Genomic DNA, 18546 nt, shown 5'->3' on the forward strand with positions numbered 1-18546 from the left:
TGTGCTCGAGCGAGGGCACCCGGGCACGCGTACACGCAGGAGACACACTTACCCGTCACCCTCTCCACATCCGCGGCCGTCACATTGCGGGCGTTGGCGCTCACCTTGAAGGTCACTGCAGGCCCCAGAACACTGAAAGACAGCAGTTAACAATGGAGTCACTACTGTGTCGGCACAGAGGGCCGCCTGTCCAGGAGCTGCTGGGCAAGCTGGGTAGCAAGACTACCCGGTGTAGTGCGGCGGGTGAGCGCCCGCCCCTGCCTCCCTCCCTCCCTGCCCCCGCCTCCCTCCCTCCCACCCCACCCCTGCCTCCCTCCCTCCCTGCCCCTGCCTCCCTCCCTCCCTTCCTGCTCCTGCCTCCCTCCCTCCCTCCCTGTGCAGTGGGTGAGCGCCCGCCCCACCCCTGCCTCCCTCCCTGAGCGGCAGGTGAGCGCCCGCCCCACCCCTGCCTCCCTCCCTCCCCACCCCTGCCTCCCTCCCTGAGTAGCAGGTGAGCACCCGCCCCACCCCTGCCTCCCTCCCTCCCCGCCCCTGCCTCCCTCCCTGAGCGGCAGGTGAGCGCCCGCCCCACCCCTGCCTTCTCGGCCGTGAGTGCCGGCCTTGCCTCTGCCTCCTGCCTTCTGCCCTGTGACTGTGTTCAGTCCAGTTCTATTAGTGGTGTTGTTCTTTGAAAACACACACAGGACATACTGTTATAGAATAACTCATCTCAGCCCCAGTAACCCACGGTTAGCTGGCAGACATCCTTACACGCTGAAAGGAAGAACTGTATGGAAATAGAGCCTGGCATGGACCCCCAAGGAAGTCAGAGCGGGGTGAGGGTTCAAAGTCTCTCTAGGAGCCATTTTGAAAACCAGCAAAGTCATTAAGCACTATTTATTTCAAAAACGACCAGCAGGGAATTACGAGACAGGAATTGTCAAAATCGTTTGACACTTTTTTAAAACATCATGAACATAATCTTGAAAAAAAGAGTACGCCTTTCTAAGAGTTTCAGCCACGTGCCGCCTCCTGTGCTTCCAGAGGCGGACGCGGAGTGCTGCTGTAAGACGCCCGGCGGCCGGCCTCCTCACACCGCGCCCCAGGTGGCACCTCCTGGAACAGGGGCCTGCAGTCCCGCTCTGGGGGTCAATCTCCCCGGGAGACAAGAAATACTTGAGGAGGGAGGTGGTGACAGAGGACGCCCTGGCTGTCCCGAAGGCTGCTTTCCCCTTGGGTGTGCAAACTGCCCAGGTGTGAACTCACCGCACCCAGGCCCCTCAGTTTCACACCAGTCTCACACCCTGCCCACCAACTGCAGGAACACAGCCTGTGGGTGACATCTCTGCCTAGCCACGGCTCCGCCACACCCTCCTCCAGCCCTGGTGGGCCTTCGCCCGTGTCCACCCAGAGGGACACTCCCTCCTCACAAGCGTGCCCCATCTCAGCCCTCCTGTACACGTCACGCCCCACACGTGCCGAGTGTCAGCCCCTGCGGGCCTGCGGGGCCTCAGAGCCACCGTCCCGGCCAGCAGCTCAGGGCCTCTGCCCTCTGAAAGTGAAGCTGCCACACCATTGAAGAGCAAAGGTTGTGACTGTACTCGCACGGAAGTCTTCACATGACTGAGCCCCACCATACCTGTCCTGAGTCAGTGCTAGGGAGAAGACCAGCTGCTACCCTTCTGGGCCACAGGCCTAACATCCAGAGGGCCTCCAAGTCCTATGAAATCTGTGAACACAGCCCTGGCCATGCTGGTCCTAACTCCTCCACCGTTTGTAACCCACGCCGCACTGTACCGCAGAGCTAAGCTTCCCGTGACTCGCTCTCCATCCAGAGAACCTGGGAGGAATTCCCCGCCATCTCCTCGCTCCAATACCTTTCAGCTGAGCCTTTTCTCTGCTAGTTCCTTCTCCATGGAACTGGCATGGAGCCTTCTGGCCTACAGGCTTAGTGAGAGTCATCTCTGCTGTGCCTCCTCCATTCAGGTCAGCTGATCCGAATGAGGGGGTCCCCTGCACCTCAAAGCCCGCTCTATGCCTCCTCCCTGGAGGATATCAACAGCCGCAGATTTCCCCGTTTCTCCAGCACCTCCCAGCAGACCACATAGCAGACAGTTCGTGTTTTGACGGAGCCAAGAACTGGGCTCAGAAGCTCTCTGTCATCCACATTAGACATTGAGGGAGAGCCGTCTTCCTCAAGGGAATGCTCACCCACTTTGAGACAATGTTTCAGACAACAGATCTTAGCAACTGGATGCCAAGACGTGTGGGAGAGTCTGTGGGGTTCTGAATGTAAACATATGTAGAAATCGCCCCAAAAGATGAGACTAGAATGGGCCCCAAACCTAAGATTTCCCTCTGGTGCTAAAAATGCTCTCTGAAGACAATGAAGAGAACGTGTTTGAACTCACCATGTAGGCCACGCAAGCCATGGGGAGAGAGCGGCGCCTGCCTTCATTCTTCAGCCCAGGGTCGCCATTCCCCGGCAGACACGGGGGCCTGGCAAGGGGGTCCCCCGGCCCCGGGGTCGCCATCTACGGCAGGGCTCTCCGGGCTGACCTGAGCAGAGCCACCAGCACCACCTAGGTGCTCTCTGACCAGCAGAACCCAGCCAGGGTTCTGGGTCTATACTTGCAGGAACAGGTTCCTACTTGCAGGAGCCCTGCCAGAGAGCCTGGAACCCACTCTACAGATGCAGAGAGGGTCACAGCCCCGCCCAGCCTCCCTGACCCAAATGTCTGTACCAGTCCCACCACTGACCGCCCGTCTCCTGGCCTGTTAGAGGCTCCCCAGGCCTCCTCTCTCAACTCACATGTAGTGCAGGGCAGGGCTCTGGCTTTCCAAATGAAAATCAGGTGTGAAATGACCCAGCTGGGAGCAGTGCTGCTGAGGGGATCCCAGGAGCAAGATGGCCGAGGAGCCTTGAGGCCCAGTCCCAGGATCTGAGGCTCATACTCCAGTCCTTCCTGCTTCCCCACTCTGCTCACAGCCATGGCCTGCACACACACACACACACACACACATATACACACCCACGGCTCCGGAGCTACCTGGGGGTTCTGGAACCCACCACTCTATAAACACTCTGCAGGCCCAGCAGGGCCCAGGAAGGGCCAGTGTGTCCAGCCAGGACATGTTGGTTCCAGGCAAGAGAAGAGTGTGTGACAATGTCCGTGGCACACGGCACGGGACGGGTGATGGAACTGGCAGGGGCGACAGGTCCAGGCAAAGCCTCCACGAGCACCACTGAGCACTGGGCCCCGCACAGTGGTGGCCACAGAGGAGTCACCTCTCTCCATTTTGTTTTGTGAGCCCTGAAGCTAATTTTAGTCAACTTGTCTCAAGTTGCGATCGATGGGTGCTTGTGGTCACAGGGTCGTTTGCAAAGAGCAGGGAAGACCGGTCGTTTCTACGGAGCCCCAGACGGCCTGGGGTTCAAGGCTCCTCCTTTCAGACCTCGGCTCTGTAAGATGGAGGCGCAGCTTTAATTCAGTGTTGAGAGAGGGAGCCTGGGGACTTAGTTGAGGCGGCAGCTCTGCGAGGGCAGGCATGCCGAGTGCCTCTCACCTCGCCTTGGCTGGTTCATTTCCAACCCAGAACGGGAGTCTGGGGAGAAGCCTGGAGCCTCACTCTCGTCTCCTTCAGTGGCCTGGGAATGAACATCATCTCCGCAGACGAACGAGCCCTGGGTCGGACGTCATGTCTGCTGTCCTGCCTTTCTGTTAGTCAACAACGATGCTGCCTTCAGCCATCCCTCTTCTGTTCTCACGAGCACTCACCGCCCCTTGCAAATCGTTGCCCTCTTCTGCCTGCCTGGAAGAACAGCTTTAGTCACGGGATGGCACTGAGAGGACAGAGGGTGGCGGCCAGTATGGAAGTGGGTCCTAACCTGTCCTCACAGCAAATGCCTTTGTAGCCACATCCTCCGTGGCTCAGTGGCCCCTGGAGCACACAGCAGGAAGGACATAGCAGAGTCAAAGGCCTGTATGCATGCCTGCCCAACCAGCTCAATGGGCCTGACCACCGTGGGTCTACAGTGAGCCCTCAGCCTGGTCTCCTTCCTGCATCCAGGCTGCCCTGCACCATGGGAAACTGCTGGCCAGAGGGGCGGGTGCTGCATCCACGGACACTATGGCAAAGGCAGAGCATGGGAGACCCTCCACCAGCTCTCTCCAGGGAGGGCGTAAGACAGTGGACTCCCCCGACAGCCACCAGTGTGCCCAAGAACAGAGCATCCACCAACTGCTGCCTGGTCCATCTATCCAGTCTACCCAGGACCTGAGGGGGCCCGCCCACGAGGGAGTCCCCAGGAAGTCCTCACTGTGGGACAAGCCGACACGGCTTCGTGCCAAGAAGTCCACAGAGGACACAGGGCACCCCACCTACAGGGCTCTGCACAACCCTTCAGGACGGCAGCCAGCCGGTCGGCCACCTTGGACGAAGGCGCAGACAGCTCTGGGGGCAGACACAGTCCTAAGGCAGGCTGCGGGCCACAGTGGCACAGCATGGCTGGTAGACATGAGCGCCACCCTTCTCCCACGTGGGTCTGCAGCTGCAGCTGCAGCACAGCGGTTCTTGCCAGCGTTCCCTGCACCCCGCTAGCAGTGCCACAGTGCCGAGGGTCCCTTCCCAGTCGTCACAGCCCTTGCACTGTCCTTCCTGTCGTTCATTCCCATGCCTTTCCTCTCTGCTTCCTGCACACTGCTCCTGCTTGTGAACACTGCTGTGCTTGTGAGGTGGCCTTTGCTCTGCCACACCCAGAGCTGTGGGGAGCTTAGCACCAGCCTCCAAAGGCATTGGGCTCTCTTCCCCCCCCCCCCCCCGCCCCTGGGATGCCTGCAGGTGACCCTGCACAGCTCCAACCTTCACTGTGGTTCCTTCACTGCATTCCTAAACACACTAATTAGGCAAATGTAATCAGCCCAGGGAGTAAACAACCTCCAAGCAAGGAAATTTCCTGCACCAGGACTGCCTGGAAAGCCTCAAGGGCCCTGACAGCCCACTCAGATTCACGCTGCCTGCAGGAATCTGCCGCCGCTGCAGCCTGCTTCTTCTGTTGTGGGAGTCCACTGTGGTTGTCACTGACACTCTGCTCCCATTGGCCCTGGTTCTGACCCCACTGAGGGAAGAGCATCAGCCTGGTCATGGGAACCTTAGAGGCAGGTAGTGGCCCGGTCTCCAAAGGCTGCATAACACTCACCTTTGAGACGGGCCTCCTCCACCCCTCCACAGGCTGAGCCTGGGCTATGCAGGCCCAGGGCACTCTGTCCTCTGCCCTCCCCAAACCTGGCCAGAGAGCACTCTCTCCTCAGTGTCCACGCGCAGAGGCAGCCTGCAATGAGCACCGGCATGCTGAGCCAGACTATGGCCCAGTTATTTAAAGAGAAACTGCTTACACCTGGGGCTGAGAGTATGCATAATGCATAGGAGGAAGAGGTCAGTGGGAAATCTCCCAGGTGTTTCTCTAGCTAGTCAAGAAGTCACTGACAGCACTGGGGAGATGGTGGCAGGCAAAACTGTAGGCACTTTGATCCCAGTGCCACAATCTGTGCCCCACCCTGAAATATCATGCCAGCATTAGCTGGGCTGACACAATTAGTTACTGGTGATTGCTGAAGGGTGGAAAGGATCTGAAAGGGATCCACTTTTCACCCAGTGCACTGAGCTGCAAACTGGCCACACCTGCTGTCCAAATGCATAGGCCAGCAGGTGAGAGCTTAGCTCCCCACGGGTTGGAGCCTGAGGTTCACGAGGATGCCTACTGCGTGGGAGGCGGGAGGGTGGAGGTGGTGTGGGAGGCCATGAGAATGAGGCTGAGCCTCCCCAGAACCATGCTGTCTTGATTGTCTTTACCATGAAGATCTTGAAGAACCTGGAATAAACCCTAGATTGGCATGCCAACACAAAAAGGGGCATTTCTGTGTCTAATCAGAAGGTAGAAAGTAAAACACAGATGCATGAAATGTTGCAAGTCTCGAGGTTAACATTAGATTTTGGAGCTCACGGGAAGATAGCAGACATGTTGGGGAGAAAGGTGGTGCTTATTGATGAACAATATCTTGCCAATTCCGTTGAGGTTTAAGAAAACTCACAATATACAGAACTTGGGTTTTGATTGTAAGAATTATTGAAAAGTCACAAAGGAAACTGAGTGCCAGGGTAGGAGGAAATACAAGGTTTAACGAGGTAACAAAGATAGTATGACTTGACATTCAGATTTCAGACTCAACTAATTACTGAACACACACTAGAGGCAGTTCGTGTTAACCAGGTGGCTGTTCTCTCTCTAGTCATCTGTCAACAAACACCCTCAGAGCCATTGTCCCTAGGGCAACAGTCAGAGGCATGGAAACCTCTGGTTATATTTTCTCATCACTGATCATGCATAATGGTTCAGTGTGGTTTCTATGCGAAGGCACCTCATTTAATACACATGGTGGGGTGATTAATGCTGAGCTCACAGCTTCACTATAAACATCCCTGTGACTCAAACGGAGTAAAGATCAGAGAGAGGAATTTCCTGTGCCAGGCACACTACAGCCACCCAGGACTGAGGAGCAAGAGCAGCAGCTCAGTACGGTGCTGGGGGGTTTAAAAACAGGTACTTCACCAGCAGAAAAAGGCACAAAAATGTGAGAGCCATAGTACCAAACAGCCCATGAGAAGGAGCCATGTTCACAGTGTAGGCTGACCCAGGGAATCAGAACTGCATCTTGTTCAGCCTCAGCTAGGAACGTGTATGTTGCAGAGCCCTGTTTTACTGCCTCACGCACGTTCAGAAATTACTGTGGCCTTGCCACAAATAATTCAAACAAATTTGCAGACATATATTCACAAATGAGGAGGATGTTCTTATTTATTTTGAAATGAGGTCTTGCAACATTGTTTAAGGCTGGCTTTAAACTTGGGGTCCTCCCCAGGCTCAGCCTCTGCCTCCTGAATACTGAAACTACAAGCAGGCCACTGCACTTCACAGTTTAGAAGGTGTTTGGACAACCAGTTGGGGCATCCTGGCATGTACAGGGTTCCCTCCAACCTGTAGCCTGGCATTTAATTAATTATTTATCTAATGTATATATTATTTGGGGGTCTTGAGATTACTAGGCAAGTACTCCACTGCTCAAACCATGCCTCCAACCCTTCCTACGTTAGTAATTTCTCAGGTAGGGTCTTCTGCTTCTTCTCTAGACTCACTGGAACCCTGACACTTCTATCTGCCTTCTGAGTAGTTGACCTTATAGACGTGTGCCATTGTGCCTAGCTTGGTGTGTGTATGCTTTGTTGTTGTTGTCTTATGGTACAGGAATTTGCACTCAGGCACTGTACAACTGAGCCATGCCTTCAGCCCTTTGTCGTAGTGCTTATTTTTGAGATCGGTTCCACTTATTTTGTTTTGTTTTTTGCCTGTCTTGCACCTACACAGTTGTCAATCTATGTTACACTTTGATTGTGGCTGGAGTCACAGGTGTGTGCCACCGCACCTGGCTATTGGTTGAGAAAGGATTTTCCATGGAGGCTGGCTTCCAACCCTGCCCTCTGATCTCTTCCTAAATAGCTGAGGCCATAGTCATGTGTTACCAGTGCCTGGCTCTGGCTTGCTTTTGAGATGGTGGGGGGGGGGGGGGCGGCAGGTCTCGATAATATTTTGCCCAGACTGATTCAGAACCATGATCCTCCCACCTCTGCCTCCCCTATGACCCCTAACCTGACAGTCCTGTTCAGTACCCCAACATGTTTATGATCCTCCTGAGTCTAGACATCACCTCTAGATGGAGGAGCCTCGTGTGGTCTCACGTAGTTCCCGAGACTCGAATGCTTCCTTGGTCTCACAGAGATGGATGGATGGGTGGATGGACGGATAGATGGGTGGTGGATGGGTGATGAATGGATGGATAGATGGATGGATGGGTGGGTAGATGGATGAATGGGTGGATGGTGAATGGATAGGTGGATGGATGGGTAGATGGATGGGCAGATGGATGGGTGGATGGATGAATGGGTAGATGGGTGGGTGGATGGATGGTTGGATGGGTGGATAGATGGATGAATGGGTGAATGGGTGGGTGGATGGGTGTGTGGGTGGGTGGATTGATGGATGGATGGATGGATGGGTAGATGGATGGTGGCTGGCTGGCTGGCTGGGTGGTCGAATGAGTGGATTAATGGATTGATGGATGGTGAATGGATGGATGCATGGTAATGGGTGGATGGATGGATGGGTGTGGGTGGGTGGTGAGATGAATGGTGAATGCGTGGATAGATGGATGGGTGGGTGGATGGGTGGATGGATGGTGGATGGATGGGCAGATGGATGGGTGGATGGGTGGGTGGATGGATGGATGGATGGGCGGATGGGTGGGTGGATGGCTGGCTGGCTAGGTGGGTGGTCCAATGAGTGGGTGAATGGATGGATGGATGGCAAATGGATAGATGCATGGTAATGGGTGGATGCATGGATGGATGGGTGGATTGGTGGATGGATGGATTGGATGATAAATGGATAGGAAGGTGGATGGTGGACAGCTGTGTAGATAGAAGTGGATGGATGGATAGTTGGACAGATCTGTAGATACATGAGTAGTCACATAGGTAGATGGGTAAGTGGACAGTGGGTAGACAGGATGGAAGGATGGATGGCTTTTGTATGTGTATGCATGGATTGGTAGATATATGGATAATTGGTAGATGACAGGTAAATGAGTAGGTAGGTGGGTAAACAGATGATGGCTAAATGATGGATGGATAGGTAGGTAATGGAATAGATGGATAGGCTGATAGATAATCAGATTTATTTTATATTGCATACATTAATGAAAACATATTTAAATGTTCCCCAAAAGATCACTTATGGCTTAGGGAATCTTTCTGCACTGTTTTTATCTAGTAGACTATACATTTAATACATTTCTCAGTCTATACTGTTAATTTAAGAGAAACAAATGTTATGAAGGTCTCAAAGTTACACAACTCAATCAGAGTGATTTAGGAGGCTTGCTGAATTTGGCAGCACATACAAGTAGGCCCAGAAGTAAAAGAAAGATGTCTTGATATACAGAAAGTTTCGGTGTGGATACCTGACCCAAGCCTGCAGCAACCCTTCAGGAGAGGCACCAGACCCCCCCCCCATCACCAGGACTCTGCCAGCCTCACAAGACCCAACCCAAGACATACGCTAGTGCTGACAGGCCTAATTTCATAATGTAGAGTTAAAACAATCCCTCTGGCACTGCCCTTGTTCTATAGGTAAGGTAATAGAAGCCTGTGGAATTTAGATATTAGCTCCAACTAGTTCAGGGGAAGTATTGGTGCCTCTGAATAATGGAATAATACTTCCCTGTCTCTCATTGGAGAGCACTTTGAAAACATTGGTAACTAAAATCTCTCCCCACCAGAGAACTTCCCTAATTTTGTCGCAATTAGGCCACAAACAACATTGCTGATGTTTTTCCCTGGCTGCCCCTCATCCTGAGAAAGCCACGCTTGCTACTGAGTCATCCAAGTTGTCATCAGAAGATGAACATCAGAATTAATTTCTCCAACGAATCTGTGTTTGGCTGCTACAAAGTCTTTGATGCCTCACTTCATTTCTGTCATGTCTCAGGAGAGGGGCCAGGATGGTGAAAGTCTAGAATTTCGAGTAGACAAAATAGTACAGATGTATATTTTAAGCAAACTTCCATTATCATATTTTCTGCACAACTGTGTGCTCTTGCCTCTCAAACATCAGGCAGTACTCTCTAAAATATCCACTGTGGTCTGGGCCAGGAAGAGGACTGAAGGGACTGGGTGTGTGAGGAAACAAACACAGTCCTGAAAGTGACTTAACACAACCCAACATTTAGGCAGAATGAGAGCGAACTGTCTCCTTAAAGAGCTAAGCGGCACTGCCCTGAAGGTTTTTTAAAATCTGCAGTTAACTGTGTGATGAAATGTGGTCTGGAAATTCCTTTCTGTGTTTAGAGAATGTGTCTTGCATTTGTCTTCTCATGGGGGGTTGGGAGAAAACAGGCCACTCAGTATTGATGGAGGCGCCTGTTCTACTCTGTGGTTACAGGAGGCAAGAGGTGAGGGAGGCCCACAGAGAGCTGCCCACCAGCACAGGGCTCTCAGGGACAGCAGACCTCTTGCTCTCAGAGGACCGGGGCCATCTGTGGTGCATTTCCACTGCACAGTGGCTCTTGCCACACTTAAAGCATACTGAAACATTAAACCAGGGATTAAACTATTAATGACAAACATTTAGAAACAAAAGCATTCACCTGTAACTCAGGACTTAAGGTTTCATCTTGAAATCTTAAGACGTTTGTCTTAGAAATACAATTTTATTGTTATGACTAAGGTGTTGCACCGAGGGGCTACTGGTTCGTAAGTCAGGTGATGAGTACATTTTCTTTTGGACAGCGTCACCCCTCCCCTCTTCACAGACATCTGGTGCTGTGAAGCAACAGACAGCCAGGTTAGAGAGCTGAGGCCTCTACTCCTTAGAGAGAAGGTGGGCGTCCAGATGGCTCCTCGGGTAAGAGATCTCTTTAGAAAGGTGATGGCAGAGCAGGGGCCTGCAGGACTCCTTGGAGTGGCCCTGGCTGGGTTCTAGCAAATCTTGTAAGAGTAAGCCCCTTTCTCTCCTCAGCTCCCCTTCCTCCCAGGAGCGGAGCTTGGCCCCATTACCAACATGTGGCTCTCCTTACAGGAGGAGATGGCGCTTCCCTGCCGCAGAATAACTTTGGGGTACACTGTGGCTCTGGCCTCCTGCCTCATCTTCCATTTGAAGGCAGGCTGAGGTGGTTTGGATATACTCTCAGATTTCCTTCACGGTCCTTCCTTCAAGGAAACCCTGTGCGTTTACCTTTGGCCTCATGCAATCTTTTACATCATGCAGCTGGGCACTGAAGCCTGGGCTCCCTTGTGGGAAAGAGGACTCAGGCAGCATCACTGAGATAAACCTGAGAGCAGGTGCGCAGGCCACGGGTACCCAGACCGCGAGTGCTGCCCATCCGCTGAGGCCACCCCTAGGGCACTGCGTGCTAGTGCTAGAGGCACTTGGCTCTGAGTGGCACCTCTGCCGCTGCTCACTCACACCACCCTGGTGTGCAGGCCACGTCCTCTAGGGATTGGTCTCCCTGGGCCACAGAGACAGCCTGAGACACGGGCAAAGGAGGGGCCCCTCCTCATCCCTGGTCACTACTTAATATCTTCACAAGTGAGCATGCTCATTCAGGGCCAAAGCGAGGGGCCAACAGTCACGATTCACCCCAGGAAACCCACGTACAACTTCCAGAAGTCTATAAACTTCTACAGATGGCCATCTACTGCGCAAGGCCGGGAAAGCGACATGGGGTCTGCACTGAGCACAGGCATTGCTGGACATGCCAGAGACCCCAATGATGTCAGCCTGGTAAGTCACACAGAAAACAAAACCACTTCTTGTGGAAAAGCCATAAAGCTAGGCCACACAAGGCTGTCCATTGCCATGCCCTAGGCTCGTCTATGATGTCCTGTGGCCAATCAGAAGGCTTGGCAGGGCTCGTCCATGATGTCCTGTGGCCAATCAGAAGGCTTGGCAGGGCTCGTCCATGATGTCCTGTGGCCAATCAGAAGGCTTGGCAGGGCTCGTCCATGATGTCCTGTGGCCAATCAGAAGGCTTGGCAGGGCTCGTCCATGATGTCCTGTGGCCAATCAGAAGGCTTGGCAAGGCTCGTCCATGATGTCCTGTGGCCAATCAGAAGGCTTGGCAGTTCTTATCCAGAGTCCAGAGGATACTTGGCACTGGGCATCTCCAAGCAATGCCAGGGCTGGCAGAACATCTTTCTTGGTATTGTACATCCCAGCCTTGCCCACCTGACCAGGATACTGTGGGAAGCAGCCCAGCATCAATCAGCCTGCCTGGGATGACCATGATTAGATTATAAGATCATAACTGCCATTGGTGTATGTCTGCTGGCATAATTACATCAGCATGCTAATGCTGTTTTAATGGTCTCTAATGATGTAATAAGAAATAATGGAATGTATATGACACTACATAACCATTAACAAAACATATTAAGCATATCTAGTACTTCCATAAAAATGCAGACGAAGTCCACAAGTGCCAGACCACATGCCCCTTCTTTCCCATCCCCGAACAATGAACAGCTCTGAGGACGCACTCTTAGACACCGTGCCAGCCAGGACGGTGTGTCTGGTCACGGCCTCCCTCCCAGGATGCCTGCGAGGGCAGCTGCAGGCCTGGGGCTCTAAGGCCTCAGACATCACCATGTGCAGGCTCCTCCCCTGCAGAGAGGCAGCACTAGATGTGGGGCACACCCGCCCAGATGCCTTGCATCATTACCAGGCGGTTCTAGCTGGCCCCGCCTCTTTTCCCAGCCCTGGGGCCTCGTGGCTGGTAGCCCTGCCTGGTCTCCGGTCCCAGAACCGGAAAGGCGGCTCTAACCAGCCCCGCCTCCTGCCTCAGACCGCGTGTGCGCCAAGATGGCTGTGGGTGATTAACCCAGAGGCGGTCCTGGGGGCCGTGATGTAGATATAGGCCGCCCCTTAGGGAGGACCCTTGGAGCTCCACCCTGATGGACAGCTCAGGCGTCCATTCACAGCCCCTACGTAGGTGCACGTGCCCCTCCCCTTCCACCGCTCTCTGACCCCTTTAAAAGAACAGCTCATTGCCACCATTAAACGAGTCTTAGCTCTGACTGGCTCCCGGATTGTCTGTGGGTCCTCCGACAAAAGGGGGGCTGGGTGGCAGTTCGTCGGCCCTTTCCTCTTCCTGGCCTGCCCGGGTGGGGCGTGTTTTCCCGTCTCTCCTGCAGGACAGGAGAGCCCAGGAGGCTAAAAACCCCTGACACTGGCGAGCCAAGGGCTGGGGTGGGGTCCTGACAAGTGACATTTACAAAGGACTCCAGCACCTGGGCTTGCTCCTCAGAGGGGCTGAGAGACCCTTATGCCAGGGATTGGTGACAGGTGCGGGGGGCGGGGGGGAGGCAGAGTGAGAGGGAGACTCCCAAGCAGGGAGGAGCGGAGGGTCAAGATCACTTCACCCTGCCTCACAGCTCCTGGAGTATCTGTGCTGGAGGGCTGAGGGAGGGGGCCACTGCGCACAGGAAACACACTGTGAGCCCTCGGGGGAGCAGCCACAGGAGAAACCAGCTGGCCCGGGAAGGCTGGTGAGGAGACCCTGCCCTGTCACCAGGGGTCCAGAAACTTGGCACATATGAACCCGTGACAGCCACAGACTAAGGAAGCATCAGAAGGAAGGTCCTGCAGCACACAGCCCTACAGGTGGTAGCCCCACTCTTATGGACACCGCCAGAGCCTCCACAGGGAGAACAACAGGCAACAGTGGTGACTCCTTCGCTGAAGCCAGCACCCGGGCCCATCCCTTCTTGTTTAAACAGATGAGCCCTGCATTTTGTGCCTCCATCTGCATACTGCAGCCTCTTGTACCTGCTGCCTGTTCTCACCAAGTCACTACGTCACCCCTGCCCAGGCTCTGTCGCTGTGTGTATGCTGTCATCTGACCGCTGCTCCCTGCCATGCCCCTGTCCTGCCCACCCAAGCAGCAGGGCCTCCTGGAAGTTCCAACGTGAGGGGCTCCCCGGCAATTCTAATGTGAGGGGCTCCCAGAAGTTCTAAATGAGGAGCTCCCCAGAAGTCCTAACGTGAGGGGCTCCCTGGCAGTTCGAATGTGAGGGGCTCCCCGGTAGTTCTGGGGAGGCCCCACCTCTGCAGAGTGCATTCCTGTAGGTGACTGCCCTAGGGAACTGTAGCTGCAGACAGGGGGTGGGGGTGTGCCTGCCCAGTGTGCCCGCACACAGTGCTCAGACGAGCCTGGGCTCAGTCTTACATTCCATGCCTGTCTTGCCGCCTCTGTGATACTCTGCAAAGCCCTCTTCCAGCTGATCATCTTGACTCACAGGCAGGATGGAGAGGAGTTGACTTCCTGATGCTCTGCATGTGGCCTCTTTCACCAATGAGAAGAGGATTCTGGCTGTGCCCAGGCAGGTCAGCAGCACAAAGCCCAAAGTCCTCCCTCCCCCTCCCCACCCCCCATTACAACAGCTGGAGACAGCCACAGGGTCCTGCACATGGCAGGTGCTCCCTGAGTACCAGCCCAGGGTCAGCACCAGGGCCAGCCCTGCCGCTCTGCCCAGTTGCAGTGGAGCTGCTGTAGGACACCCAGACCCCAGGGATGCCAGTGCAGGGGGGCCACACCGTGGGCCTCCAAGACACTGCTGTCAGGAGATGCTAGTTCCTACAATTAAACGAGGTTTCAGCTGTATTTAAATAACTTACCAAAGCCCACTGGAATTTTCCTTTCATTTCTTTTCTAAACAGTTCCTTTCTGACATAATTAAGAAGACCCCCAGGCACTCAGCTCTTTCCCTCAAAAAAGAGTTTCTGAGATTGAACACAGTATGAGCTGAGGATAAGCTGACAGGCCTGGCATCCGGTACTTACTCGATGTCCACAAAGATGCTGGCTGGCACCTGCAGGAGGCGGGCTACCTCATCCATCAACTGCTTCCCTTTGTCCAGACCCAGGGGACTGTGGGAGAGAGGAGGACCAACATCACCAAAGAGCTCATCCAGGCCCCAGAAGCCCCCCTGGAGGCCTTACTACCCTTGGCCGCCCCTGAGTGTCCTGCTCTTGGGACTGGGGTCAGCCCCTGGGGGGAGGGGATGCACAGCCCTTGGCTGCCCCTGCCCCCTGGCCCAGCATCCTGCTCTTGGGACTGGGATCAGGTGCTTCCTCAGTCATGATGAATCACCTGAATTTTCCAGCAATAAGGCAGACAATGCAGTGCAAATGGAATTGTTAGGAAGTGTAATAGGCCCGTGATGCCACCACTGGCTCATCTCAGCCTTCAATAAAAATATAATAAAGAAAGCAGGAGGGAGGAGGACAAAGGAAACAGAAAAGGGAGGGTTGGAGCAGATGCTGAAAATTGGATTGGGAGAAGCAGCAATTTTATGTGGACTCATTTCTACAGTGAAAGGGTATTTAAATACCACACACAAAGGCCTAAGTGGTGGGCTGGGGAGGGTGCCTCTCCAGCGGTACTCATTAGGAGGGCACTGGTGTCCCGGGGCACAGCGGGCACAGACATCCCGGAGAAACATGGACAGGGACAGCACTTGCTTTCGAAGCAGCGAGCTATAACTGTGAGGGACAACCCCCAAATTCCAGGACTCGGTTTCACAAACCATGAGTTGCCTGCAAAAGCCTGTTGGTACCACGCCAGAGAAGTTTTCTTTTTCAGGGGGACCACAAGAGGCTTTCCACTTTACTGAGAACCTACTGTTCCCGGTGAGCAGTGAGGATGAGGGCCGCTTCGCTGAGCAGGGGCAACACAGCCCTGCCTTCCAGGACGCATGGCTTCTGGAAAAGGCGGGCACAGAGACACTCACAAAGAAAGATGAAACCCAAGAATCTACCTTTTGAAGGCCTGAGGCCTGAGTAAGGCAAGCTTCTGTGGAAATGAGATTCTGCCAGGAACCTTGCTTGGCTAAGACGAAGTCACTAGTGTGGGCCTTCAATAGTCATCATACCTGTGTCCTTGTCAACAGGTGAAATTGGGCCCAGGTCTATGCAGCAGGGAGACGATGTGAAGGAAGGAATGGGGGGAAACCATTGACTAGGGAGCAGCTGGACCAGGTCCTTCCCAGCCAACACCTGGGCCTTGGGCTTGCAGGCTCAGCACAGGAGAAGACGCACGATGCCCAGCACGTGGTGTTTTGTGAAGGCCACCCGACAGACTGACAAACACATGACCTGGTGATGAATTTCATGGAAGTCAGGGAGAGGCAGAGAGGGAGCAAGGGAAAGGCCAGAGGATGACTGTGGAAGGGGTCTAGAGAAGGTCTTTCTATTTAGGCCACTTTGAACAGAATTCTGGCTTTAGACATGGAGAGAAGCGGATGCAGAGGGCAGGGCGGCCAGGGGAGAGTATGAGGTGTGTGGGTGAGGGATGGTGTTGCCCAACGCTCCCAAGAACAGAGATGGGCCTGTGGTGTGGGAGCCACAGGGAATGTGCAGCCATGGGGCCCAATGGGGAGATCTGGAGTTTGGAAAGGTGATAGACCATGCTGATGGGATCCGCCGGTCAGCAAGAAGGGTAAGAGAGGGCCAGGCGAAGCCAGGCAGCCAGAGGCTGATGCAGGTGGAGTTGTAGGATCTGTGAAGAGCTTGGGGATCTCCAGCACTCAGGGATGGACCTGTGAGGAGGAACCAGCACAACAGAAAGAAAAGAGCAGGCTGAGAGGCAGGAGATGAGCCTGGAGGTGGCTGGACAGAAAATAGTGCATCGGACGGATGAGGAAGGAAGTGACACAGGCTGGCAAGGGGTCTGAGGTGAGCACCGTCATGACCCGGAAGAAACGGGCTGACTCTCTGACTCTGCAGCCATCAGAAGGGGAGGGATGATGGTGATCTGCTGGGAAGAACCTGGCTCAGGAGGAGCTGTTCTCAGCGGAGGACACAGAGGCACGTGAGCTTGCTGATGGGAAAGGCTGCACTGCCGTGTAGAAAGGGAGGGGACAGAGCTTTCCTCTGGGAGCAGCAGTGATTGCTCACTGTGGTGAAGTACGAGTTGGGGCTGGGGACCCAGACTCTGTCTACCCACAGAAGAGCCTCTGAGAAGATGCCAGGGTGTGAGGATTGGAATCTGCCCATCTGGAATGCCCAGTTCCCCACAAGGAGGCCCCCGTGGGTGTAGGCCCAGAGCTGCTGGGGCGCCAGCTGGGGATAGAGGCACTTCTGTGGTGCTATGAACCTTCTCTAGAGAAAGCACTTTGGAGACACAGGCAACCATAACCTGTGCTGGGCCCAGTGTCTGTGAGCAGAAGGCCATGCAACAACGGGCTGGTGTCACGCCCGCCACACACAGCTGCAGTCCAGCTGTGGCCTGTGACTGCCATTCATGTAAGGATGAACATGGCATGCACGTGCTGCATAGATGCTGGCCCCACAGACAACAGGCACGGATGTCAGCACAGGTATGCCACCACTAGCAGGAGCACGTGCATGGCACACAGGGGCTGGGTCCTGGACTCGGGGTCCTGCTGTGAGGCTGAGCAGCCAGGCGCTGAGGACTGCTGGGAGACCAGAGAACCCCAATTTGGCTTCGTTTCAGTAGCACACACCCACACACATACCAACACAGTTCCAAGAGTATACCCCCCCACTACGCGTACTAACACAGCCCTAGGAGTACACACGCCCCACACACATACCAACAACGTTCCCAGAACACACACCCCACATATGTACCAACACAGTCCCCGGAGTACACCCCCCACTACATGTACTAACACAGTCCTATGGGTACACACACCACACACATGTACCAACAAGGTCCCTGGAGTACACCCCCCACTACACGTACTAACACGGTCCTCAGAGTACCCCCCCACACACGTACCAACAACATTCCCAGAACACACACCCCATATAGTACCAACACAGCCCTAGGAGTACACCCCCCCTACACTTACTAACATAGCCCTCAGAGTACACACAACCCACACATGTACCCACACAGTCCCGGAGTACACCCCCAAATGTACCAATGCAGTCCTATGAGTACACACACCCCACACATGTACCAGCACAGTCCTCAGAGCACACACACACCACCACACATACCAACACAGTCTCAGGAGTACAAACACCCCACACACATACCAGCACAGTCCCAGGAGTACACATATTCCACACACGTACCAATACAGTCCCCATAGTACATAGATCCTACCACATGTAAACACACAGTCCCCTGAGTACATGCGTCCCCCATGTATCAACACAGTCCTTGAATTACACACACCTTACCCCATGTACCAATACAGTCCCAGGAATACACATACTACACACACATACCAACACGGTCCCTGGAGTATACACACCCTACACATGTACCAACACAGTCCCCAGAGTACACATACCCTTCACACTTCACAGTCCATGTTTGCTCTCAAATTCTGTGAATTTCTTCAGTAGCCTGGTCTCCACTGATGGCTGATAAAATGAAGAGGACCCGGTGTTGTCATGAACACACACTCACATGAGCCACAGATTCTCCCATACCCACACACAGAAATGGAATTTTATCATCCATGTCTTAGTTAACACAGCCTTGAAGATAATGATGGCGGGCTGGGAATATGGCCTAGTGGCAAGAGTGCTCACCTCATATACATGAAGCCCTGGGTTCTATTCTCCAGCACCACATATACAGAAAATGGCCAGAAGCGGCGCTGTGGCTCAAGTGGCAGAGTGCTAGCCTTGAGCAAAAGGAAGCCAGGGACAGCGCTCAGCCCCTGAGTCTAAGGCCCAGGACTGGCCAAAAACAAAACAAAACAAGTTAAGATAGTGATGGTATTTCACAAGTGTTTGCATGAGCCTCTGACCCCCTAAAAGCAGATGGCTCTGCTCACCCCAGCCACTTGGCAGACAGCCTGGCCCCCTCTCCTGCCTCACCCGTGGTGGGACAGATACATCACTCAAGACACATAAACCACACACACTATGCACACAAGACACCGGATGCACAGGAACTCTATCATCCAAGACAT

At 54.1% G+C, this 18546-nt stretch overlaps 1 protein-coding gene across 1 annotated transcript in view; it reads right to left on the bottom strand.

Annotated features, from left to right (window-relative positions):
- Nucleotides 1-18546, bottom strand: part of Ptprn2 (protein tyrosine phosphatase receptor type N2) — a 455648-nt gene that overhangs the window by 348756 nt on the left and 88346 nt on the right. The window contains 2 exon segments of the mRNA XM_048337774.1: nt 53-132; nt 14432-14518. Coding sequence (XP_048193731.1) covers nt 53-132; nt 14432-14518 — 167 coding nt within the window.

The sequence above is a fragment of the Perognathus longimembris genome, chromosome 2 (assembly GCF_023159225.1).
Source record: "Perognathus longimembris pacificus isolate PPM17 chromosome 2, ASM2315922v1, whole genome shotgun sequence".
Classification (NCBI taxonomy): Eukaryota; Metazoa; Chordata; class Mammalia; order Rodentia; family Heteromyidae; genus Perognathus; species Perognathus longimembris.